This window comes from Charadrius vociferus, unplaced genomic scaffold (genome assembly GCF_000708025.1).
Source record: "Charadrius vociferus isolate BGI_N301 unplaced genomic scaffold, ASM70802v2 scaffold260, whole genome shotgun sequence".
Lineage (NCBI taxonomy): Eukaryota > Metazoa > Chordata > Aves > Charadriiformes > Charadriidae > Charadrius > Charadrius vociferus.
The window spans coordinates 48,305-72,472 of NW_009646410.1; the positions used below are offsets into that span (position 1 = coordinate 48,305).

Here is a 24,168-nt window from a genome sequence, read left to right on the forward strand (position 1 = left end):
TGGGGCTGGAAGGGTTCGGCTCGGCCAGGCCGTAGCGGGGATGGCCGGCTTGGGGAGCCGGACCTCCCCTGACAGAAAGGGGTGCCACGATGTGACACCCCCGCCCCCCCCCAAGCACTCCCAACATGGCGGCGCAGCCGGGCCGCCACTCCCAACCTGGCCGTTGCAACGGGCAGTGCGCATGCGCCCCTTCGCCGTTGGGCAACTACGCATGCGTATCACCGCCGGTGCCCTTCCGGCCCCTACGTAAGTGGCGGCCACTCTGCAGATGGCGGTCGGCCTTGCTGCGCATGCTCGGTGTGTCTTGCCGCTCCCCAAGATGGCGCCGCGGCAGTGACGGGTGGGCGGAAGAGGGTGTCTGCAGTGGGACTAAACGGTGGAGAGCGGCCCCGGCGCCCCGCGGCAGGATGATCCCGACCGAGGAGGTGTCGGCCCGCAGGAGAGAGATCGAGGACAAGCTCAAGCAGGTGGGACTGGGCAAGGGACCTGCTGCGGGCCCGGCCGGGCCTGGGCCCGCGCCCGGAGCCCCAGCGCGTTGCCTAGGAGATGGGGCTGGGAGGTGTCCCGGAGGTCCTCACCGCGTCCGGGAGGGTCCCGGGACCCCCTAAAGGACTGGTCACCCCGCTCCGGACCTGGCAGCATCCTCAGGTCCCCTTCAGGGCCTAGGGCCCTTGTTTTCAGCGTCGAGGGGTATCTCCGTCCCCCACTTCGGGCCTGGGGCTCCCCTCTTAGGGTCTGGTAGCTTCTGGGGGCTCTTCAGGTCCTCAGGTCCAGCCTGAGAGGCCAGCCCGTGCAGGCTGCTATTCCTTCCCCCTATCTCTGGGCTTTGGTGACTTGAAAACAGCTCTCGGTGGTTGCTTTGCGTTGGTCACTGGTGTTCGCGGCTGTGCGGGGGATTTGGATGGTGCCTGTGCAACACCTGTGTTGTGCTGTGGCAGGGAAACGTGTGGTCTGAGTCAGTGTGGCTCTGTGGTAAAGGTGTTAATTTGATATTGTGCTGTGACTTCAGTGTGCTAAGGCTGGTGGTATTGAAGGGAAAGGAGTAATCCATAAAAGCCTCACTCATTACGTTATGTGTTGCTCACCTTGGGTCAATTGTCCTGATTTCTGTTAAGATGTGGTGTATTAGAATGCAGCCTCAGTATCAGACCAAACCTGATTTGCTGCAGTGTTTACCAGGACTTGTAAAAACCTACATGTAATGTTTAGTGACTTAAATGCTTAGTGCTCAGAATTAAAGAGTGTTTTTTTCATGCTATTGACAGGAAGAAGAAACTCTGTCTTTTATCAAAGAGAGCCTTGAGAAGAGTGACCAGCTTACAAAGAACATGGTAAGGAGGTCCTTAAAGTTCAGCCCTTCAACCTTAATTCTGGGCCTGGGTTTACTTTTTCTTAGGAGAATCTGTTTTCAAGGCTGTCATTGTGCCCATCTGAAGAATGCAGGGCAACCATTTGCTCTGCATCTGTGTTTTACGTTTCAGTGGCTGGGGAAAGGAGAAAAATTATGAGTGTTTTAATCCTAAGCTTCTCTCCTGGGGAGATGAAGGCTCAAATGAGCTGTTGGCCTTGTCTCTTTGTAGTCTGTCCTCTCCCTCGGGAAGAGGTATTAATAGACCCCAGACTAGTTTGTGCAACAGCATCACATTGTTGCTTCATAAAGTCAGGTTTCATTTGGAGTTTTATTTTGGGACTGTTATGTTGAAGAGGTAAAAAGTAATTACTGTGCTTTAATTGCTTGTAAGCCCTCGGCTAGTATACTATATCCAGTTTGGGGCTTGGTGCTTTAAGAAAGCCAGGGGCACCACTAGAGAAGCATGGAAAGCATAACAAAGGAGTGAATCTTGAAAGAATTAGATTTTGGCATAGAAGAGATGACATTAAGGTACCCTTTATGAGTTTTCAACCTTTCAGAAGCCATAACACAGTCCTTTTTAAAAATCAAAGGTCTGTGACAGAAAAGAATGTTCACGCTATACTGGTTCTGTGCTTTCATGTTGTGCATCTCATGTTTGGGTCTTAGTGGTATGGAGCAAGGTGGCTGCCGGTTTATGTTTTTGTTACTATTTTTACCTAGGGCACCTCCAGGCAGTTCCTGTGGATTTGTTTCCTGCTGTCAAATAATATGAAATTTTGTTCCTCTTTAGTACTGTCTTGAAACATTATTTTCACGCTTTACATTTAGTTCAAGATTGACCCACCTCTGTACGGCAGGTGATCTGTTTTGTGGTTCCTAATAGAAATTAGGACACAGGGGGATTAAACAGCCCACATAAGGAGCTATGGCAAATTAGTAGCAGAGCCCAAAAAGAGAAGCTGGGACCCGAAGGTCCGTGATTGCCCACCTCTAACTACTACCCTACTGTATGGATACTGTATGGATCTTCAGCTCTCTGTTTCTTTCTTGGCATGTAGGTTTCTATTCTCTCCTCCTTTGAAAGTCGTTTGATGAAGCTGGAGAACTCGATCATCCCTGTCCATAAACAGACAGAGAACCTGCAGCGCTTGCAGGAGAATGTGGAGAAGACCCTGTCCTGCTTGGATCACGTCATCAGTTACTACCATGTGGCTAAGGACACAGAGAAGATCATAAAGGAAGGGTGAGTTGCACAGCTAGATCTTGTTCGGGAGCGTCATCCTATTGAACTTTTGGGATAGAAGTAGGGGAACTGATTCCACACGCGCATCATAATGTTCCTTGTACCCTTCCCACACATTTTCCCCACCATCAGTCCACAATAAAGCTTCCTGACTTGACCTTCAGTAATCCCCAGACGGCAGAGTCTGCTCAGACTCTGCACTCATGTCCCTTCCATGTTTTTTAGACGTGCTGCCATATGAATCTCGCGAGCGTTGGTGGCTTCTCTTCTTTCCTCAGCCCTTTTCCCAAACGTTCTTCCTGTCCTGTTGATGTTGTTGCATCCAGGATAAATCAGAAATGCCCTGGAGCCTGCTTTCAGTCTCCAGGAGGTTGTTGTGATGGCCCTTCGCTAGGGTGGGATGTGCAGCTTCCTGTACCTTCCCATCAGGGCCTGACTGGGAGAGGAAGGCAAGGCTGAGAGTTGTGTGCTGCTCAATCGTTAGTACTCTTCCACTTGGTGTGTGCATTGGGTATTCTGCTGTGGCATTGAGTGGAGGCAAAAGGGAATCCCATGATCTCCTCCTAGTTGAAGAAAAGGGAATTGAAATTTTCCTTGTTTTTATCCTGAGTTTGGTCTGGTGCTTTCTTGGTATCTTCTTTCTTTGCTTCTTGAGGCGCTCACTGCTTTGTATTTTTGGTTTTATTTTCAGCCCCACTGGGAGGCTGGAGGAATATTTGAATTGCATGGACAAAATCCAGAAGGCAGTGGAATACTTCCAGGACAACAATCCGGACAGCCCAGAGCTGAACCGTGTGGTAGGTTGTGAGTCTAGAACCTGGCATGGGTGAGAGAGGGACGGACGTAGCCCTGCTGCTTTTCCTCTTGCTGAGAGGGGCTGTAAGGCTTGCTGCCTGGGGAAGTTGGTGTTTGGGTGCAGCTGAAGAAACAATTGTTTTGGCTTCTGTTTAACTCTGCACTCAGCAGCAATTCTTCTTGTGATGTTTTGCTCTTTACGCATTGTGCCAGTAGGGCTTCTGAAGGGGTATCTTGCACGTGTGGTGGAGTTGATTGAACCTCCTCCTGAGTTGCTCTTCTCAGTCCTTCAACTGCTTGAGCAGAATAGGAGATCTGTTTAAATCCCACTTGAAGACTGAGCGTTTTTTTATTTAATTCTCTTTAAAAGTCTCTTAGTTACAGACATTGTTGGAGTTTGAAGCATATGGTACTTGACAGTGGTTAGAAATGCCGCAGAAAGTACATTCTTATGTGCAAATACTTGTGACTGACTGATTACAGAAGCCCTGTGCTGCTTCTGTCCTTCTGCTGTTTTGTGCCAGAAATCACTCTTTGAGAGGGGCAAGGAGTCCCTGGAATCAGAGTTTCGCAGCTTGATGACACGACACACCAAGCCAGTCCCACCCATCCTCATCCTGGACCTGATCAGTGGCGACGATGAAATGGAGACGCAAGAGGAGATGTCTCTGGAGCACCTCCCAGAGAGTGTCCTGCATGATATCATCCGCATTTCTGGCTGGCTGGTGGAAAACGGCAGGAATCAAGGTTGGTAGTGCTGCGTGGTGTTCCCTTGTAGCTCTGTATCAGCTGAGTGCTCTCCAACTACATGTGGTTGAGAGCAAAAGTAGGGTGTTGAGGGATTGTGTGTAGCACTGCACAGCATGGATTGTAGATTGCACACCTTCAGCCATGAAGCCTCTGCTTAGGTGTTGCTGTGGCTAACAAACCATGAGTCACGCTGCTGTTGGTAGCTAGCAGTGCTAGCAAAACTAGTGACTGCCTTAGTGGTTGGTACCTTTTAGGTGAGTAGTTTGGTTTCCTTCCAATCACCTTCTTGAGATCCTGCATTTTTTTACAGTGTTTGTAGTGAGACTGAAGTGTGATTTGTCAGTTGAACACAATGATCTTCTGGTGGATATGATGAGAGAAAGAGCTGTGTAAATAAAGCTCAAGTTACCTTAATGCATAGTCTGTCCTATAGCAGAAGTCTGTTTAAGTTGCATCTGTAATGCCTTCTGATAGAGCTGCAACTATCTAGTGCTCAGGTATTATAAATGTGCAAGACACTGGTTGCTTATTCCCGTTTGGGAACTATTTATGAACAGAACTTTTTGTATTAAATGGGACCAAGGGTAGGGGGGAAAGCAGCACAGAAGACTTTCTTCAGTCGGTACATGTCTCTTTCCTGTTCTGCAGCATCAAAATCTGCCTACAGCTTTATACTCTTTTATTAACTTTTCCTTTGGGAGGGAATGACTGTGGACTTGTTACAGGAAACGTGTACTTTGACATACATATAGCTACTAGAATCGCCCCCCACCTCCGTGATTTACTTCTGAGTGGGGATTACTGTGCTTACCAAGTATGACGAACATCTTTAAAAGCTTCTTAAGAATTTTTCCTGGATCAAAGGCGAGTCAAGCATGTATAGCATATTTCATTAGTCAGTTTGTATTCTGCTTTCAAATGATGAACACTTCAGTTCCCGAGTGCTCTGAATCCTGAGGAGTGTGTAATGTAAAGTCTTTCATGCTAGAAACTGAGCACTTGAATTGACTGTCTTGCACAAATGTCTCCCATCTATTGCACTCTTGGCAGTGGTGCACACACTTAATGTGTGTGGTGGAAGGGCTGGAATGAATACTGCAGGGGAAGGAAGAAGAAGGTTTTGAAGAATACAGGAGAGGCTTTGGGAGGAAAAAACAGTTACTTGGGGTTCCACATCAATTCTAGTAAATCTCCTTAGGGGCACAGCGTTTTTCAGGAAAGGTTTGTTTTACCACGTAGTGTTCCCCGTTTGCTTATAATCTTGTTTCTACCTTGTCTCCTTAGATTTCATGACTGTTTACTTCCAAATCCGCTCTGTCCAGCTTGACCGCTCCATCAAGGGGTTGAAAGACCATTTCCGTAAGAACAGCTCCTCCACCGGGGTGCCATATTCCCCTGCCATTCAGAACAAAAGGAAGGACACCCCCACCAAAAAGCCAATCAAGAGACCAGGTGAGTCCCTGAAAGGATGGGATCACTGTACTGTGTGTCCTCTTGCCTGGGTATCGAACACATATCTGCAGGCCTTCTCACTGCTGAGGTAGCCTCTGTGTCTAAAATGTGCTTTTAGGACTGGAGCAGAGGTGAGATTTTGGAGATAAACACCTCTTCTCTGCTCTGGATTCAGCATTGAGATTGCAGACACTTTCTGTCTCTGTAAAGTCATCAGGTCTGTTCTCTCGTTGATATAAAGGGAGGATGGGGGTCCTATATACGGGGATAGAAAAGGCCATTGCCTTAACAAAGGAGATAAGTAAAAAGATACCTGAGAGGCCTATAAAACAGTATGGTCTGAGAACACCTGTCCTCAGCCTTGCAATATGGAATATGGCTGTGCCACAGCAAGATAAAAAAACTCAGATCTGATAAAACACATCACTTTACTCATTAGTTATGAATAAATTATTGTTGTGCTAGGAAACCAAGCCAGGGCTTGAGACAGCGACTACGTAGGTGCCTACAGAAATGAGATCCAAAGTTGTCTGAATTTTGGAAGGGCTGTTAAAGCTTTTGCCTCGGCTTGTCTTTGGAAGAGCTATAAATGTGGCTGGTGGGTTATTCCACCTCTCCTCATAATGGAGTTTTGCTGCATTTTCTGCAGCTGGTGAGGCCGGTCACTCCAATGTACCGGTCACTCCAGTGTACCGGTGTGCAGTGCTGGAGTTCCCATCTCTGAAATGTGCCATCTAGTGGGAGTACAGCCAGGAGGGCCAGCAAAAGCTAACACGTACCTCCCACAGCAGCACAGTGATAGTGTCCCTCTGTGTGTTGCAGCAGCCTGTTGTCTCCTCTGTAATAGTGATGAGAGTCAGAAAAGTTCATATTTCTGTGGGTTTACCTGGCCAATACTCTCCCTCCCTAATATTTTTTCCTGTGTTGTCCAAATACTCTTACTGGGTTCAGGAAAATAGTAAGAAATGTGGGTAGGGACTGGGAATGGATGGGGTGGGGAAAGGGAGGAAAAGAAATACCCATTTTAATTGTGTTGTGTTTATTTTTATAATCCTGATGTGAATGCAGTCCTCATCCCAGGTAATGTGCGTCTATGTGTGTGTGTGCTGGCCCTGGTGCTCACTCTCTTCACTTCTGTGTGTGGAGAGGCTTTGCTGGGCCTCTTCTTGCTGAAGCAGAGGGTGTGCCTGGGATATTTGGAGAGGGAGGGCTGCCTGGGAAAGGCTGTGGCATCCAGACATCACTCCTCTGGTCTTTTAAAATCGATCTGTGCCATTGCTGTTGTGCCCTGGAGCTGTTCCTGAAAGCTGATGTGCAAGTTGCAGTTGGTGAATGCAGTCAGTCTGCAAATTTCAGTGGATTTTCCCCTGTCAGCAGAGAACCACCTGACGAGGGGATGTCTTACCCCACACTTGGCTTTCCTCTGGAGTTTGGCAGGTAGTTATTGGCAAAAGAATTTGCCACCAGTGTTGGGACACCTGTAGAGGACCATATCCTCCTGCTAAGGAGAACTAGCGATGATGCAGGTGACAGAAAACAGTGTTTAAAATTGCTCTGAAGCATGATGGCAGTCATTTGTGTTCAGCTCCTGAACAGTGGCTCCTGCCCAACAGCATGATATCAATAAGTAAAAATTATTTTTGTGTGGTTCAGTAGCTCTCTACTGGAAAGATGCCAGGTGGGGATCTGTAGTTGAGCCATGGGGAACTCGGGTTGTGGATGCTTCAGATTTGGTCCACAGTTCTGTTATCACCTGATACTGGAAAGATCCCTGGGTTTTGATTGCAGTGAAGTCAGCATGGTCAGCCAATGTTTCTGAGCAGCCTGCCAAATGGTAACATTTCCCCTGTGTTTTTTGTAAATAGCCAGGGATGGAGGAGACTTTTAGTTTTTTCATGGGCAGATTAAAAAAAAGTCACTAGGATTTTTCTAGTGAGTCTCAGATCTTGGATGCTCACATAGAGAGTGTAGAAAGGAGCCCACACGTTTGAGAGCACAAGCATTTGTTCCCTACAAACAGGGCTCCTCCAAAATGGATGCATTTGGGCATCCAAAATTACTTGTCATACTTACATGTCTTGGCTGTAGATTTGCCAAGAGATTTTGACCTCTTTTTGCCCAGTTTAATTGGAGTTTGTGAGATGGGCCAGGTAGAAGGCACAGAGCATGGTCTGAATGCACTTACAGAGCTGACAGCGTATGAAGGAAAGAGCATTTCAAATGATCTACTGAGGTATTGTTAATCTCAAGAAAAAATAGTGGCTAATTTGTCTCTAATCTTCCGTGAACAAGGACAAAGAACCAGACTGTAGCCCTTGAAGGACAGGGGTGGTTAAACCTCATACACCAGCCATCTCTTATGGCTGTTAAATTGTACTTAAGTGAAATTAAAAATGGAGGAAAAAAATAGTCTTTGAGCAGAGATTCACTGGGGTTTTTTGGTTGTTTTTTTTTTTTTGTTGTTCTGTGGTTCCATCAGCTTTCTCGGACAGGTCTTGAACTGAAGGTCTTCTGCCCTCTTTGCAATGGCACAGTGGCCCTCTTCATAGCAGTATTAATCTGGTGTTGTTTGATTCCCCTGGTTTTAGTCTTTGTTCAATTATGGACAAAGAAATTTTTTTCTGTGCTATTGCTTCAGTAAGTAAAGTCACGTTCTGACAATTTGGGTTTCAGACAACGGGGTTTTCTCATGGTTCCAACAAGTGAGTTAATTTCCTTAGTCCTTAAGGAAGAATATCCCAGTGCACACCCCAATGCACACTTTAACCTGTTGCAAGGGATAAATAACAAACTAAATCTGTTGTGCTATAACTTGTTTACCCACAAAGCAAAGTGCAAGAGAGGTTACAGCTAAAGGGAAGGTGAGGTAGTAGGGCCAGGGTGACAAGGCAGAGAGACCCCGCACTCTCCCCGAGGTGCTATGTTGGATTCTGGAGAACATGCCCCATATCCATGTGTTGTTTCAAAGAGTCTTCATCTCTCTGTTACTGTTTGTTTTGTTGGTGTACCTCTGGTTGTTACAGCCTGCAGTTGAAAATCTGACTGGTGGACACACTTGTAAAGCAGGGTCATTTTCTTTTAACTGAAACTTCCCAGGTCAAGTTGAACTGATGAAGCAATCTGTGGGCTTTTTTTTTTTTTTTTTTAGTAGTTTGCTGTTTGAAGCGTCAGCAGTCTGTCTCAGAGACCAAGTGATAGTAGGGAAGGATAGTAGGGCCAGAAGTTGCCCGCAGGGGCACCCAGCCTGGCTGCCTACAAGCAAAAGCCAGAGAGCTTTAGCTAGTTTTATACAGACACTTGCAGCTGGTGCTTAAGAAAAGAGGCTGTATTGCCCTCCTGCTTGGTTAGAAAACTGCCTAATGGAAGAGAGAAACGGGAGAACAATATGTAATTGGAAAACTGTGCCGCGTGTATGCCCAAAAGCCACTTAATTTAATGATTGGGCCACAGGAGCAAAAGTTTCAGGTGTTTTTTGACTGTTAAGATTTTTGGGGAGGCTCTTTTTGAGCTATAGGGGAGTCCTTTTCCAGTTTACTTAAAGCTCCAGTTTACCTTATGGTGAGGTGCTACCTGAAGGCAGGCTGTGGAGTCTTTGTGTGGCAGAATAAAGAGCCTGTTCCTGCTTCCCATGTTGATCACTGCCTAGCTCGAATGTGATGTTTTCATTAGTAGCTGAAACACCATCCCCTTTGGTTTGCGAGCTGCCTAATAGGGGAAAACAATTATGGAACAAAAGCATTTGGCTTCCACTAGAATCCATTAAAGCCTGATTACAATGCTAAGTAAGAGGGATACAGCAGCGCTGAAGTGATGCCCATCAACACTGAACACTAGGTGTGTGTCAGGCGTAAACACAGGTAATTGTGCTTATGCAAATAAAATGCAGCAGAGGCATTTCAGCTCACATCTGAGAAGACACTGTCAGGGGTGGGCTGTGGAGATGTGCACTGCATATCTGTGAAGTGAGATCCTATTAGCAGCAGCAGCAGTTATACTGTCTGCTTGGTTTCCACACCAATTGACCCTCTTTATTTAATTTCCCCCCTTCCTCTGGTTGCTTGAAAGTGGGAAAGATGAAAGAACTGGTAGAAGAACAGTACCTGGGTTCGCCTGCTGTGCATCTGCTGGGCCACGGTAACATCAGTAAGAAAGACTGTGTGTCTCCAGAGCTTGCTAAAGCCCTGCTTGCTCAGAGGAGCTTGCTGATGTGCCCAAGTTCTTGAGGTTTCTGAAAGCAGCTAAGAATAAAGTGATGGAAGTGTGGGGTGTGAAGAGCATAGGGAAGCTTGGAAGAAGAGGCATAGCCCTCTCATTTCTTCATACGGCAGAAGCTAGGAGCAAATGCATCAGCACAGCAAGGGTGTAAGTCTGCCTACCTGGTGTGGGTCTAGAGGGGAGAAGTTTCCTGCTAGAAGAATGTTTTATGGATATGTTTTTTTTTTTCGTTTACTAAGTGGTTGAGAACACACCAAACTGGTAGAAGAAAAATGTTGCCAGTGAAACATTACGCTTTAGGAACCATGTTCTGTTATTTAGTAAGTGCACCAGGTTAAGGCAGCTTGGTAATTCAGTGGGAACTTCTCTCTCATGTTCGCCCCCATTAGAGATGCACTGTCTGGGGGTCTTGATGTTTCCTTTGCCCTGCTGTATATCACTTCATGGATGAAGCTGTCCTGCACCCCAGGATACTGTTCTGTAGCAGTGTGTACTTGGGCTTCCCCTCAGGATAGCAGGTCCTCAGCATTTGGGCAGCCAACACTCACTTCCAGGCTGCCCTGTGACTTACAGTTACTGGTGGAAGTAGGGATTTTCTGCATGTTTGAAGTGTTTATTACTTTAAAGCGGAAGAACAATTCTTAATTTTGGCAGCAGCATTTTTATTTCTTGGATCCTTCTTCATTTATTCAACCTAGCTGTGTTTCATCTAGGTCTCCTATAGAAACTCCTTCTACCTTCCCAAAACTTTCTGTTCCCTGTTGTGCAGGCAACAGCAAAGCTCTGCTGTGAGAGGGTGTCCGTGTGCTTGTGATAATTGTAGCTTGTTGCATGACGACTAACCTTTTAATGTGGAAACAGTGCTTAGTCTTCAGTTGTCACATTAATGCTTTGTTTTGTGCTTTCTAGCTGTATATCCAGCATTGGCTTTTATTCAGTTCTGTCTGGTTTTTGTGTGTGTTAAGTATAAATCTTTTAACCCAGTGTTATTTTTTTTTTTCCATGGTTTTAATTGATTTGCAGTTCCTTAGAAGAAAAGTGTCTTGGGGATTAGAGTGACTTAATGCGAGTTAGACATGGGTGGGCAGCATCCATTATTCTATGATTCCTGTGATGGGAATTGCTGCTGCAATTGCTCTCTCGAGCCCAGAGGTTGTCACCCTTTTATTGCTTCCTGTAACGCCAGAGATCATTCCTTGTCTTGGCTCTGGGGCTCCTGATGAGTCTATATTGAGCATGCTCAGAAAATACCCCTCGGAAAGGCACCTCTTCCTGCAGCTCTAACCAAGCAGCTGCGATTGGGGCTCTGGGGAGCAGGCAACGTGTTGCCGGACAGTAATTGTCCATACTGCAAAGCCCTGCTTCCACAACTGAGGGAAAGCAACAAACTTTACACTTGGCTTAAATAAATTTGTTACGGGGAAGGGTGCTTTGTTGCTCCCCTTCTCTGATCATGTTTTCTCACCCGGCCGTACCACCTTACCAAACTGATTTGAGCACTCCCTGGTTGTGTAACCCTGGCTGGAATTCATGCCCCCAGCCTCAAAGCAGGGAAACAGTCTGGAAATGCCATTGTATCTGCACACTTGGATGTGAGTTTGGGGTTCATGTTCCTGTACTGAGCATGCTCATTGGTGCCCAGCACCCTCTTGCTGGGCCCAGGTGACTTGCTGGTGGAGGGCTGGTGTTCTGGGTTTGTTTTCTTTCACTCATTTTCTAGGTCTTCTTGTCTCTTCTCTCTGGCTCTGGTGACAGGCACGATCCGTAAGGCTCAGAACCTTCTGAAACAGTACTCTCAGCATGGTCTAGATGGGAAAAAGGGGGCCTCTAACCTCATTCCTATGGAAGGTAATCACAGCTCTAGCTACTTCACCCTTGACTTTCTCTATGTATCAGCCTTGCTTTTCCAGGTGGGACTTCCATTAGCCTAGTGCTTGGTGGACAGCATTGGATAGGTACAGCTGATCTTGGGGAACCAAAGAGATGCTGGAGGGCCAAATTATTTTTCTGAATTTAGTGTCTGAATTTCAAAGTCTCTGTAAACGTGAGCGCAGGTGGAGAGGAATGTTACCTTAAAGTAGTTGACCCACCATAGCCACCTGGCTAATGGAAGCTCTGCTCTGATGACATCTGCTTGTGGTGTTTCTGTTCTCTTTTCTTTTTGCCTGGACTTTGAGACATTCAGTTTCATAGTGACCTTTCCAAACCTGATGCTGAAGTGTCAGACTGCAGCTAGCTCAGTGCATCATGCCTGTACATCTTCTCTGAGGAGACCTACCTAAATGGTCATCTTCCATATTCTGGTCTCCTCTGTTCATACTGGGTGTGGGAGAAGAGGTCACTTGCTTCATAGCATATGTAAGACCTTTCTACCTCCTGCTGTGTATGCATCCAAAGTAGATCTCTTCAGCACCTACATTGTAGTCAACTAAATCCCAGATGGTGACTAACATCACTCATTTGGGGGGAAAAATTTTCATACTGAGCAGGATATGGGCTTTGAATTTGGATTTGTAATGGCTGTGGGTACAAATTTGGCTTCTGGTGCCTGCTATTCCATTCTGAACTTATGGCAGGAGGTTCAAGGGACTCCTGTGGCCCAACAAATGGCTTAACTCTCACTACTCATCAGGTTTCAAAAGGTTGCTACTGCAACATAGCCCAACAAAGGGATTTGGTCAGGTAGCTTTCCTGGGACTGTGTAGGGAAAAAAGTGTCAAGCTTGAAGCGGCTTCCAGCCAGTCTGAGCATCCATGCTGTAACCACTCTGGATAAATTGCGCCTTCTGTTTGTGCCGGCTGACATCTCACTAGGTCATGAGCATGATTTACGAGTTAAACACCTTTCCGATACCCTGAGCGACAAGCATGGTCCGGCTGCTGGTAAGTACCATGTTGTCACTTCATAACAAGCTGGCTAACATCCCTTCTTTTCAGCATGTTTCACAGTAGTTTTGTAGCCAGTGGCTGTTCATCTGTGTGGGCAGTCCTGGAGCATGGGCCTTCTCTGGCTAAAAAGCTCTGGCTCTTCTCAGTAGAATTCACTCCTACTAATCATACACACCCCAAGCCCTCAAATAGGGAACCCCGACTTTGCCCAACCAAAGACTGGTGGCCACCATGCTGAGGGGCAGTTTCCTAGGTAGCTACTGGCTTGTTCATTGCTGAAGTGAAGGAAACAGGAAAGGGATCACATGTGGCATGTAATACAGTGGGCCACTCTCCACCACAGGCAGGCTGTAAAACCACATCACGTTTGTGTGTCCCCTGCTGACCATAACTTTTAAAAGATCAACCTGAGGGACCTGTCAGTAGAGGGAAGAATTGGTTCTTTCTCCATCAAAAAGTGCACATGTTGCTGAGAGGAGAGAAGCAGCAGCCCATAGCCTAGAGAAGGCCCCTCTGTGTAATCTTACTGTCTTCTAGTGGATACTATGGGGGTCTGAGTAATGCAGGATGGTGTGAATCCGTATGTCTGCCCTGCCAACACTTCCAGCTAGTGGTTGGCATGAGTTGGTGTGGGTCTTTGTATCATGCCAGCACTCCTCATGCCTACCATGTAGGTTCTTTGATGGATCTTTGTCTGAGACATTCATATGCTCCAACTTGAATATTGGTGTTTGTGTACAGCATTGTGTAACAGCTCACCTAGTTGTGCTGATATTCCTGCTTCATAGGATTTAAATGTTCATCTGTCTGGTTTTTATCTTCTGTTTCTGCCTGTGGGAAGAGGCTGCCTTCCAGGACAGCCTTGATTTCCCAGAAATGTTGATGCAAAATGGCAGTTCTTCATCTGCATGATGGATGGAGATAAGGAATTCTAAAAATACAAGCAGAGATGTTGAATAATTCACCGCAGACACTCCTGGGTTTAGTACTCGGTGTTCAAGCCCTTGATTAAATTTAGTCTGTATCCCAGAAGATCTCCAAACTTGCCTTCTGTCATGAGGCCAGAAAGAGCTGGTGTACTGATGTGCCCATTTCCTGAACTGCAGATGACTTTGCCTCCTGCAGGGTATGCGTAGCTTCCCATGCACAAACCAAGGGGCAGGTTTGGTGAGAAGATGACTTTTGTTCTCACGCAAGGATGGGTGTAAAGCCAGCACCGCCTTTTCCAGAAGAACCTTGTGCTCCTTATGTACGCCACAGCCTTGGAATGAGCAGAGCTGCTGGAAGCTTGGTGTGAATTTTGTTCTCTTAAAGCCATTTTGCCCTTACAGGGAGGGATGACGTCTTCGACATAGAGATTGATGCGTACATTCACTGTGTTAGTGCCTTTGTCAAACTGGCCCAGAGCGAATACCAGCTCCTGACAGAAATTGTCCCGGAACACCACCAGAAGAAGACCTTTGATTCTCTCATCCAGGTCAGTTGAGCCTCTCTGCTTGGCTTCTCATGTAAAGGATGCACACAAAGTCTTTTCCCCCTTCCTCTTCATTGTGAGGATGTGGGTTCCACTACCTGCTGTGGGTGCCCAAGAGCACTAACAGTGCTAGGGAACCAGGGCCTGCACAGGTCCTGGAGAACATGCGTTCAGAGTCATTCACTGGGTACTGCAAATGACCCATGAGCTAAAGTGTTATCCTGCATTTAGCCCCTCGTGCTGCCTGGGCAAAGGTCATGCTGCTTCTTCTAACTCTCTGGCTTTGATGCAGGAGTCATTAGATAACTTGATCATGGAGGGGGATAACATTGTCTCAGCTGCCCGGAAAGCCATCATCCGACATGACTATTCGGCTGTGCTCACAATCTTCCCTATCCTTAAGCATCTCAAGCAGATGAAGCCAGAATTTGACCAGGTCTTGCAGGTAAGCGTGATGGGATTGGAGAGAGTCCTGTGGCTTGAGTTGTCTGGAGAACTCTTTGAAAGGGATTATCACAGTGGCTTTGAACAAAGCCGTGCTGCTTCTGTCCTCCAGCATGGACTGGAAGTGACACAAACGCAGTGTGATCCTTTCTGTGATGCTGGACCAGCATCTTGGCATCTCTTAGCAGTGGTTCTCTTCGCTTCCTCATGACCTGGTGATGGTCTGGTTTACGTTATTCTGCTGTATACGTTGCCTCTAAGGTGTTTCAGCTCTGATACTATTGAGCTTAGTTTAGACTGTGCTCACTGACATATGGAAGATTGGCTGCTCTGAGGAGAGCCTGCTGTTAAAGGAGGAGCCGCTGCCTGAGCATTCACGCTTCATTCAAGGAGTCGCACACACAGCACTCGAGTCTGTCACTGCTCGGAGCAGGGTCCCTTCGCAGCGGGTGACTGCAGTGACGTGACAGGTGCCCCTTCTGACTCCTCACATGCACAACTTTCAGGTGGGCTTCCTCCTTCAGGCTCGACCCTAGGTTTCCCACAGCAGGGTCTCAGTCATCAGATTTAATAAAAATAAGTAATTTAATTGAAAGGTACAGCAGCAGGATTAGCTCAGGCTGGGTGCCTCCAGAGAGGGATGCAGAACAAAGAAATCCCTGGGCAATGATACCCTCGATCTATACACCCGCCCCTCACGCACTGTTCACGCATCTTTTAGTCCAATGGTGATTTCTGGTCTGGGGTCTTCTAACACCTCCTTGGATTCTCTCTCTGTGTCCAGGCAGGATGACCATTGACTGTTTTTTATCTTGTTGATTTGCAGTCTCTGCTGATGGTTGTAGCCTCTTTATCTTCTGGTTTGCGCTCCTTGTGTACCTGTGCTCACTGGCAGAGCATGGGGAACTGAAAAGTCCCAGACTTAGGGAAAAACACTTCCAAAACATCAGTGTGTTATTGACACTTTCCTCCTACTAAAGTGCTAAACGCAGCACTGTACCAGCTGCTAGGAAAATTCCTAAGAAAATTAACTCTATTGTGGCCTAAAGGCTTCAGCAAATCTAGCCACTCATGCTAAGTAAAGCTAGGCAAACAGCATAAATCACACCATATTATGACCCTACGTAATTTATTCCAATTAGAACTAACTTATTTAAGCTAAACAACTAATATCTCTCAACACTTGCCTTGGACTGTGCCACAAGGTTCTTCAGGTATCAAGTACGGCATCCAGGTTTAGCAAGGCTCCTTTCCATCTGCTTCCAGCTGGTGACTGTGGTGCACCGACCTCCCTTACCAGGTACTGCATAAGAGGAAACATGAGAGGTAGCAAGTCTTGGTCACCGTTAGGCTCACAGCATCTTCCCTTCCTGGCTGGCTGAAGAATGTAGGATTTCATGCATTGTTGATGGTGCTGTAAATATTCTCCTGGCACATGGGGAACTGAGAATAAAATGCTGGGGTGGGAGACCAGGGTGGGTATGTGCTGAATGGAAGTTTAGATGCTGTTTGTTTTCCTCCTCTGATCTGTTATGGGACTATTCCAGGGAACTGCAGCTGGCACTAAGAACAAACTACCGGGGCTGATCACTTCCATGGAGACCACTGGTGCAAAGGCACTCGAAGAGTTTGCAGACAACATTAAGGTAGAATTCTCCTCAATGTTCTCTCTAGGAAGACCAACAGACTTGGAAGAGGGGGTTTCTGAGCAGTTTAACTGTCTGCTTTCCATAAGACCACATCGTTAGTGAGTCAAATGTGATCAAGCAGGCCTGTGTTTGCTGGTTTGCTTGGGACGGTTAGCTGCAAAACTGAACGCTGGGTGCCGATTTCAAATACAGGAGGCCTCTGCCTAAGACTGTTAACAGGTGCACTACTAGTAATTTGGTATGAGCTTTCAGTCCTCTGCAGATACCAAGTCAAAGAAAGGAAAATTGCTGACTTGAAAAGCTTTGGAGGTCTGGGGTTAAACTGTCCCTCTGTAAGGTGGGCTTGGTGAATGCACTGCCCGGTAGGTGAACTCAAGTTTTGATGGTCACATGTTGAACAAACCCCTGTGGTCCTGAGCTGCCAGTATAGGAGCTGTGGTTTCTGAGGACCAGGAGATGGCACTGTGAGAGCCAGGTCTGAGGTTGTTGAGAGAGGCTGGATAAACAAGCCTGCAGCTCACTTGCAGCAGCAGTTGTATTGTAGATGCCTTCAATCTCCTTATATGCTTGCCTTATGTCTTTCTTTTAGAATGATCCGGACAAGGAATATAACATGCCAAAAGATGGGACAGTTCACGAACTCACCAGCAACGTATGTGATGATTTGAACCATCCCTTGTCAAAAATATCATCTGAAGAGGTTTTGGAAAGAGCACTAGGGAAATTTCTTTTCTTAAGTTAAGCTGTCTTGGTATTGGAAGGGCAATGAATTGGCTTCCATGGATTTGCTAGTTACCCTTGCTAAGCCATGATATGGCTGTGTGGGTAAAACGCAGCAGCTCAAAGGAGCGTAGTGGTTTGTTTCTTGAAGGCTTTTGAATGCGGGGGGACATGTGCTCCTTCGTGATCCTTAATAGCAGAACATAGGAAACGCAGTGTCGGTTGATCATAACTTCCCTCCCTTGCTTCCAGGCTATCCTTTTCCTACAGCAGTTGTTGGATTTCCAGGAGACAGCGGGTGCCATGCTGGCATCACAAGGTACATGCATGGGGCTTGTTTGGGCATGCGGTTCCTTCCCCAGATTGTCTGGACATCTTCCCTAAAAAGACCAAACCTCAGCATGCAGTGTGAGCTCGTTCTCCTCCTGTCCTTCACCCTATGGTTTGTCTTGTCCTCCAATCTACCATGACCACATAGTTGGTTATCTGGAGAACTCCAAGGGATGCAGAGAGTTTCCCTGCTGGCCTTCCACACTTGCTCCTATCAGGTACTCTTTCGATGGTTTTTTGCTGATGTGCTCTGTGGTGTGAAGAGAGGATGCCTTAGTCATTTAGCTTCAAGTCTGACACTGTCCTCTGAAAGGTCCTCTGTGACTGTACTGGAGTGAGGATGATTGGTCCAGCTGAGTTAGCTTTAGTTAAGCTGTGTGTTGATACATTGCCACCTTTCTCTGCCACATCCTCTGGTCAGAGTATAACAGCAGCAGCAAGAATATTCCTATCGGCATCTAGCCATGGTCAAGCTGGAACTCCTGAGCTACTCATGTGTGACATGCCAAAACGGAGAGACTAGTTTTATCTCTGCTTTCCAGGATGCTAAAGGGACTAGTTCTGGAAAGAAATACATGGATCAGAAGCTGAGAGCTGCTGCCTCATGTAAGAGGGTGCTGCTGTGTATCAGAACATGATTCTTGGTTCTGTGCAGAGCAACAGCTTCCAGCTCTCTTGTGAGCCCTTGGCCTTGGTAGAGCTCATGCTTTCAAGTAGGTTGGGATAGAGTAGGCTGGAGAGGTGGAGAACTGAAGATTCAGAGGGCACAGGGACCTGAGGAGGCACAGGCCACTAGCTGGTGTTTGGAGAGGGTTAGGGAGCCCATTAGGAGCAGGGGAAGGGGGAAGCTTACAGCTGCCTCCAGACTTTTACCTGCAGCTCCTGCTTGGAAAATTCTGCCAATTCTGAATTAACTTGAGCTAGGATGTCTCTGCTTCTTGCCACATCTCCTCTAGCCGCTGCCTTATGCCCTCTCCACTTGAAAGCTCAGCGCGCTCAGAGCCTTCCAGGCCTTGACTCTCTCTCCTTGGCCGAAGAGGTGGTTTGAGGGTTTTGTTGTTGGTTTTGTTTTTTTTTTTCTTGGAGAAACCAACTGTTTCCCATGTCCTTCCCAGAATGACAATGTCAGCACTGTTGTTTCAAAGTCTTGACATGTTGTCATGCAGTAGGGATCTGTCATAGGAGCTGATTCAAAAGGCAGCTTAGGCTTTTTTAATTTTTATATTGGTCATATATCAAAATGTGACCATATCCGTGACACACAAATAATTTCTTTTTTAATTGTGGCTGGCTGTCTCATCAGGTGTAGAGGAATCCTGCTGTGTAAAGGCAGCTTGAGGAAAAATGCCTCTTTGCAGTCTGTTCAATTATTAAAGCTTGAAGTTGGTGTAATTGTAACAGATCTGGTAACTTGGGCTGACGTGTAGTACTTCAGAGCCATGCATGAGATGACCAAGTGTTGTAAATCTTGTTCTCTCCATCTGCAGTCAGGCCTTAGGGACCGTCTACTGCCAGATGCTCCCTGCTTTCTGCCAGCATTGTTCTCATGCAGAAGCAGCTCTGTCGCTTGCTCCAAAAGCTGGGCCTGGCCCAACGTGGGGCATCCATGAAGGGCAAAGCTGTTCTCATTTTGAGCAATGCTGGTTACTGAATGTTGGTGAAGTTGTGGTCCCTGTCCAGGTATGGACCGGACACCACCCTAAACCAAGCATCATCAGATCAGAGGTGATTATGTCAGTGAGTTTAGGTGCAGAGTGAGGGTGGGAGGGCTTCGCTCAGGTTCTTGGGAAGGTTATATGGGCTGTGCAGTTCATCTCAAGGACCAGTAAATTGCTGCTGGCATGAGGGGCAGCTTTCCTTTGCTTTGAAAGTGGGTTTGAAATGACTTGGAATGAGGTGTCTTGCTAAAAACAATCAATCTCGCCAGCAGGGGAAGGAGGTCAGATTCTGCCTTTCCTCTGTGGTCTCCACTCTATTTGTGTCCTTGGAGGGACTCCTGCCTGCTCTCCTGTGTAGCTGTCTGTGGCTGCTCTGTGTTAATATCTGCTTTGTTCTCAAAGGAATGGTGGTCTCTAACCTGTCTTTTTGCAATTTGCGTTTCTTTTTCTCTCTCCTCCCTCCCCTTTTCTCTCTGCTCTGCCTAATCTTTGTAGTTCTTGGGGACACATACAATATTCCTTTAGATCCCAGAGGTAAGCAGACTTACCCACATGTGCCTGTTCATATTGCTTTGGGCTCTGGTGATGTATGTTAATTCTTTATCCTCCAGGAGTGGTAAATAAATTAATGCACAATTGAAAAGGGAAAAAGGGGAGGGTGAGTAACTCTTGCCAGTGGGCTGGAGAGAATAGGGAGGGCTTGTCACCAGCAGACAATGAGGGATGCCACATGAGCTGAAACAGGCTAAAGACACTCTCATGGCACTGGAATCTCTTTGGCAAGGGTAGTGAGTTGGCCCAGCTGGTATCATGCTTTATCTCATGTGCACTCAGCTCCTTATTGTCCAACTCCCAGCAACAGGAGCCTCGAGGCCTTTCCCATGGGGTGCTTATGAACTCGGACCACCCGAGCTAGGCGCAGCTGCCAAACTCTCTGGTGGGGGGAGGAGAACGTTGCTACCCCACGTGTCCTGTGGGACCTGTGCCCACAAGCCCTTGAGGGCAGAAAGCCATCTCTCGTATGCATAGCCAGAGGAACATGTGCCAGCCCAGAGTCATTGCTTGCAAGGGCAGGCTCCCATGCTGGCGCAGTCCCTCGTACAGAGCCAAGCAGGCCCTATCGGCAACCATGGGGATGGCTGAAACTTTCCAGAGCCCTTCTGCTTGTTTCAATTAGTGTTGTGTGCCTGCTGTTAACAGCTCCAGCTCATTTGTTCTCTGATTGCAAATTTCTAGTGCTTACAAACCCTTTTCAGATGGTGGGGGAAGGATGGGGAGGATGTGTTTAATGACTCAATTTCTGATCAAGTGAATGTCCTCTGAGCACTAGGAGGGGAAAGGAGAGATTTCTGCCAGGGTGCTCAGCACTTGATGCAGATACAACAATTGAGGGGTGCAGAGCTTTTCCACCCTCACCCTGGATAAGCTGCTGACAATCAGCACTGAAGCAGGGAGCTAATTTCACTGTCGATGGAATTAGTGCAGAGCTCCCATAGCAACAGGGATGAGGCTTGTTTGATTAGAGGCGGGCTGACCACACATACCTCCCTTCCCCATGGCATGTTAACTGGCCTAAGATTCTTTTCTTTTCAGAGACCAGCTCTTCAGCTAGTAGTTACAGTTCAGAGTTCAGCAGGCGGCTGCTAAGCACCTACATCTGTGAGTATTCTGCACACCTTCCTGTTTCCGACCCATCAGCTGTCCTTCAAGAGCTTGTCCTGGGTGAAGAGCATAGGCCGTGTCTCTTACTCTATGTGATCTTTCCGTTTTTGAGGTGGAATCTGATGGGAGGGATGGATAAAAGGGTCAAACTGGGAATTTGACTGTTGCAATTAGACAGGACAAAGCACAGTGGAGCAGCTTGCTGTCCTGCAGAGCTTTTTGTCATGAGTTGCCTCAAACCGTTCTCACCCTGTGCTTTGCTCCTTCAACCCCACAGAGGCTCAGCTGCCAAAGGGGTGCTGTAAAATCTTGATGCTGTAACAGTAAGACAGTGAGATGAGTTTGCAGTACTACCTTGTGATGATCTGTTACAATGGGGATCAGGTCCATCAACTTCTTTGAGATCTGAGCTTGCATCGTGGTCAGGCTGAGTCTGATCACCCATGCTGATGCTGGGACTTACTCTGAAGACAGAATGCAACTGTATGGCCAGTTGCAAAAAAGGCATTAGTTCACAGGAAGTTTTTGGTGACTTTCTGAGGAAAGATCTGCCTAAGGCTTGTAGGATTGTTAAGTACCTGTGATTGTACCCTTGTCTGTATGTTCAGTTGGGGCTGTGCTGTTCACTTTGCTGTGGGCCCACAGCGACAGGACAGAGCGCTCAGTTTGGATTGTCAGTAATGAGAAATTTCAGTGCAAAACTTTGTCCTCTGTTTTTCCCCCTTTAAGGCAAGGTACTGGGCAACTTGCAGCTTAACCTTCTTAGTAAATCCAAGGTTTATGAAGACCCAGCCTTGAGTGCCATTTTTCTGCACAACAACTACAACTACATTCTGAAATCTCTGGAGAAGTAAGTGTGTATCTGAGTAAAATCTCCCTGAAATCCAGGCTGATTCTAAACACAGTTTTGGAGCAGGGCTCTGTATCGAGTGCATTTATTTGCTAGCCTGTCTCATCTCTGCTCTTTCTTCCATTCTTAAAACTGCCCTTTTGAAACCTTTGCACTGTTATAAACATTGCATTATATGAGAGCGGACAATAAAAGCATCAGAGATGTCTTAAGTTGTAGACAATCCTTTGATCTTGAGAGGACTGAGGATATGGCTTTGGAGTAGCTGTTTGGAGTAGCTTCTGTCTCCCAGTTTGTGCATTTCAAGGTCCATTTCACTGTAAAGGGCATAAAAGTTCTTGTTGATAGGGGCTTGAAATGTTACCATCCTGCTAGCAGCCCTGAGAGCAGCTGGCTCACGTGCTTCCTCCAGGTTTTCTGCTCTTTCAGGTCTGAGCTGATCCAGTTGGTAGCTGTGACACAGAAGACAGCTGAGAGGTCTTACCGGGAGCTCATTGAACAGCAGATTCAGACCTACCAGCGCAGGTCAGGTGATATCCTCTGCTCTTCCCTTAGTTTTGTCACAGTTTGGGGGCTCCTTGGGAGATTCATGGCCAATGCTGCTGGAGCAGTGGGAGAGCAATTCCCTCTCCTAAAGCCCAAACCAGAAACTGTCTAAAACCAACTACTTTGTTTTCCAAGTGATTAATCTGACTTGAAGTGGCCACTGTAGAAATTTTTGGGGTGTGTATTGTCTGGGGTGGCCTTTGGGTCACGGGTGAAGACATAGATGTTCTGGTAAGAGATGAGTAACTCCTTCTCTTTGCCTCTTTCCTATCTCATTTTAAATGCAGCTGGTTGAAGGTGACAGATTACATCCTGGAGAGAAACCTGCCTGTCTTTCAACCAGGAGTGAAGGTGAGAGGATGGTCAAGGATGGTTTTAAGATGATAGAAATTGCTGGAAACATCTTCTCCCTTGTCATATCCAAAAATTCTCAGAAACTTTCTTTATATCTCGTGCCAGTATTGTTCTGCAGAGTGAATACTGTGGCTGGGACAAGATGGAGAGCAGCACTGCCTTCTCATCTTCCCTGTCCCAGATTCATACAAGTCTTTTAATCTCTGCCTCCGTTCTTATGTTTTTCACCTGAGCTGATGCTTCTATTTTGGACTTGAAAAACCCTGAAACCTTCCCTTAGAAAGGGCTAGAAGCATAAAGAAGTCTATTTTTATGTCTGTTCTGGCTGAAAATTACCCTCGTTAAATCTACTTCAGATGAAAGCCAATTACTGAATGTAGGGTGTGCTGCTCACTGCAGCTTTCTCTCCTTCCTGCTTTAGGAGAGGGAATTCAAGTCAAGTAGGTAAGATATTACTTAGGTTGAATGGGGAATTGTGCACAAACGCTGATATTGGAAATTTATTTCTGGACATGAAATAAAATTCTTTCCCTCCATGTTGCAGCTCAAGGATAAGGAGAGGCAGATGATAAAGGAGCGCTTTAAGGTAAGGAAGTGTTAGATGGCATAGGAACATCCCCTAGTTGATTGGGAGAGACAGTCAGACCAAAGATCTGCCTAAGGAGGAGACCTGGATGTTGGTGATCAGCAGTGGAGGGGAGGAACATCAAACTCAGTATAGGGATGTGATTGCAGACAGAACACTCACCGAGTTTTACTTTGGACAGGGTTTTAATGATGGGCTGGAAGAGCTATGTAAGATCCAGAAGGCCTGGGCAATCCCAGACATGGAGCAACGCGACAAAATCCGCCGGGCACAAAAAACCATTGTGAAAGAGACCTATGGTGCCTTCTTGAACAGGTGACAACCTCTTGCAATGTTGTCCTTTCTTTGAATTTACTGAGGTCTTTGGGGCTTCGAGTAGCCCAAGTTGAGGCATTTTTCTACTCCCCTGTCTCAGCTTCTCAACCTTGCACACTAAAACATCCCCAAGCTGAACTCTGCTAGTTGTGAACATCTGCTGTCACCCTGATTCCTTGGTCAGTGTGAATGCAGATGTTCTAGCTAGCGCAAAGCTCTGAGCCACTGTGGTCAGGAGACCAGTTGTAACTAAGTCACTTGCTTCCTACAAGATACCCTGTCAGATTCAAGTGGGACTTGCTGGAGTGGAGGTGATTTGTGGCAGAGGAGGGGCCAGTGGGTCTCTTGGCTGTGTTCTAGTCATTTGTCACCTAGGGGTTGTCTTCCTTTGCAGATACAGTAATGTGCCCTTCACCAAGAACCCTGAGAAGTATATCAAATACCAGGTTGACCAGGTGGGAGAGATGATTGAGAAGCTGTTTGACACATCAGCATAAATCTTCAGCTGCTGTGTACACTCCAGCTGCCAAGTACAAGTCAGCACTCTCTCATCAACCTTTGAGACTCCCTTCCCTTCTCCTCTGCCCCATTGTGGTGGGCAGGGTGTTATACTTGTATTTATCAGATTTATAAACCTGTGGAAACACTACCTCCTCTCTGTTTTTGCCTTATTTCGTGGATCTGGAGCAAAGGCCTACTGTGTTGCTGTGTGGGATCTCATGTTTGCACATCTTCAGGCCTGGGTATAAATGTTATAATGCAGCAGACACGGTGAGTGTGTAAACAAAACTTTGTGGGTACTGTCCTTCTGTTTAGGGCAGGAGGCTGTAAGCTCCGAATGGTGCTGCCTGCTTCCCTGGTGGATTTTGGGAATCTCAGTTCT

The 24,168-nt window shown here is 46.8% G+C and overlaps 1 protein-coding gene across 9 annotated transcripts; it reads left to right on the forward strand.

Annotated features, from left to right (window-relative positions):
- The first annotated feature begins 306 nt into the window (after positions 1-306).
- On the forward strand, positions 307-23,934 carry EXOC7 (exocyst complex component 7). Of its 9 annotated transcripts, XM_009895670.1 has the most exons (22): positions 307-467; positions 1,266-1,331; positions 2,413-2,597; positions 3,289-3,394; positions 3,917-4,139; positions 5,427-5,594; positions 6,663-6,674; positions 11,565-11,657; positions 12,623-12,691; positions 14,029-14,174; positions 14,464-14,616; positions 16,163-16,261; positions 16,854-16,916; positions 17,237-17,303; positions 19,468-19,506; positions 20,566-20,631; positions 21,364-21,484; positions 21,914-22,009; positions 22,318-22,381; positions 22,929-22,970; positions 23,152-23,285; positions 23,680-23,934. In XM_009895670.1, the coding sequence occupies exons 1-22, from the start codon at positions 408-410 to the stop codon at positions 23,780-23,782; spliced, it is 2,175 nt and encodes a 724-aa protein (XP_009893972.1). In that variant the 5' UTR covers positions 307-407; the 3' UTR covers positions 23,783-23,934. The 9 variants fall into 9 exon arrangements, with proteins under 9 accessions (XP_009893972.1, XP_009893997.1, XP_009893980.1 ...); XM_009895695.1 differs by lacking the exons at positions 12,623-12,691; positions 19,468-19,506; XM_009895678.1 differs by lacking the exons at positions 6,663-6,674; positions 19,468-19,506.
- The last annotated feature ends 234 nt before the right edge of the window (positions 23,935-24,168 follow it).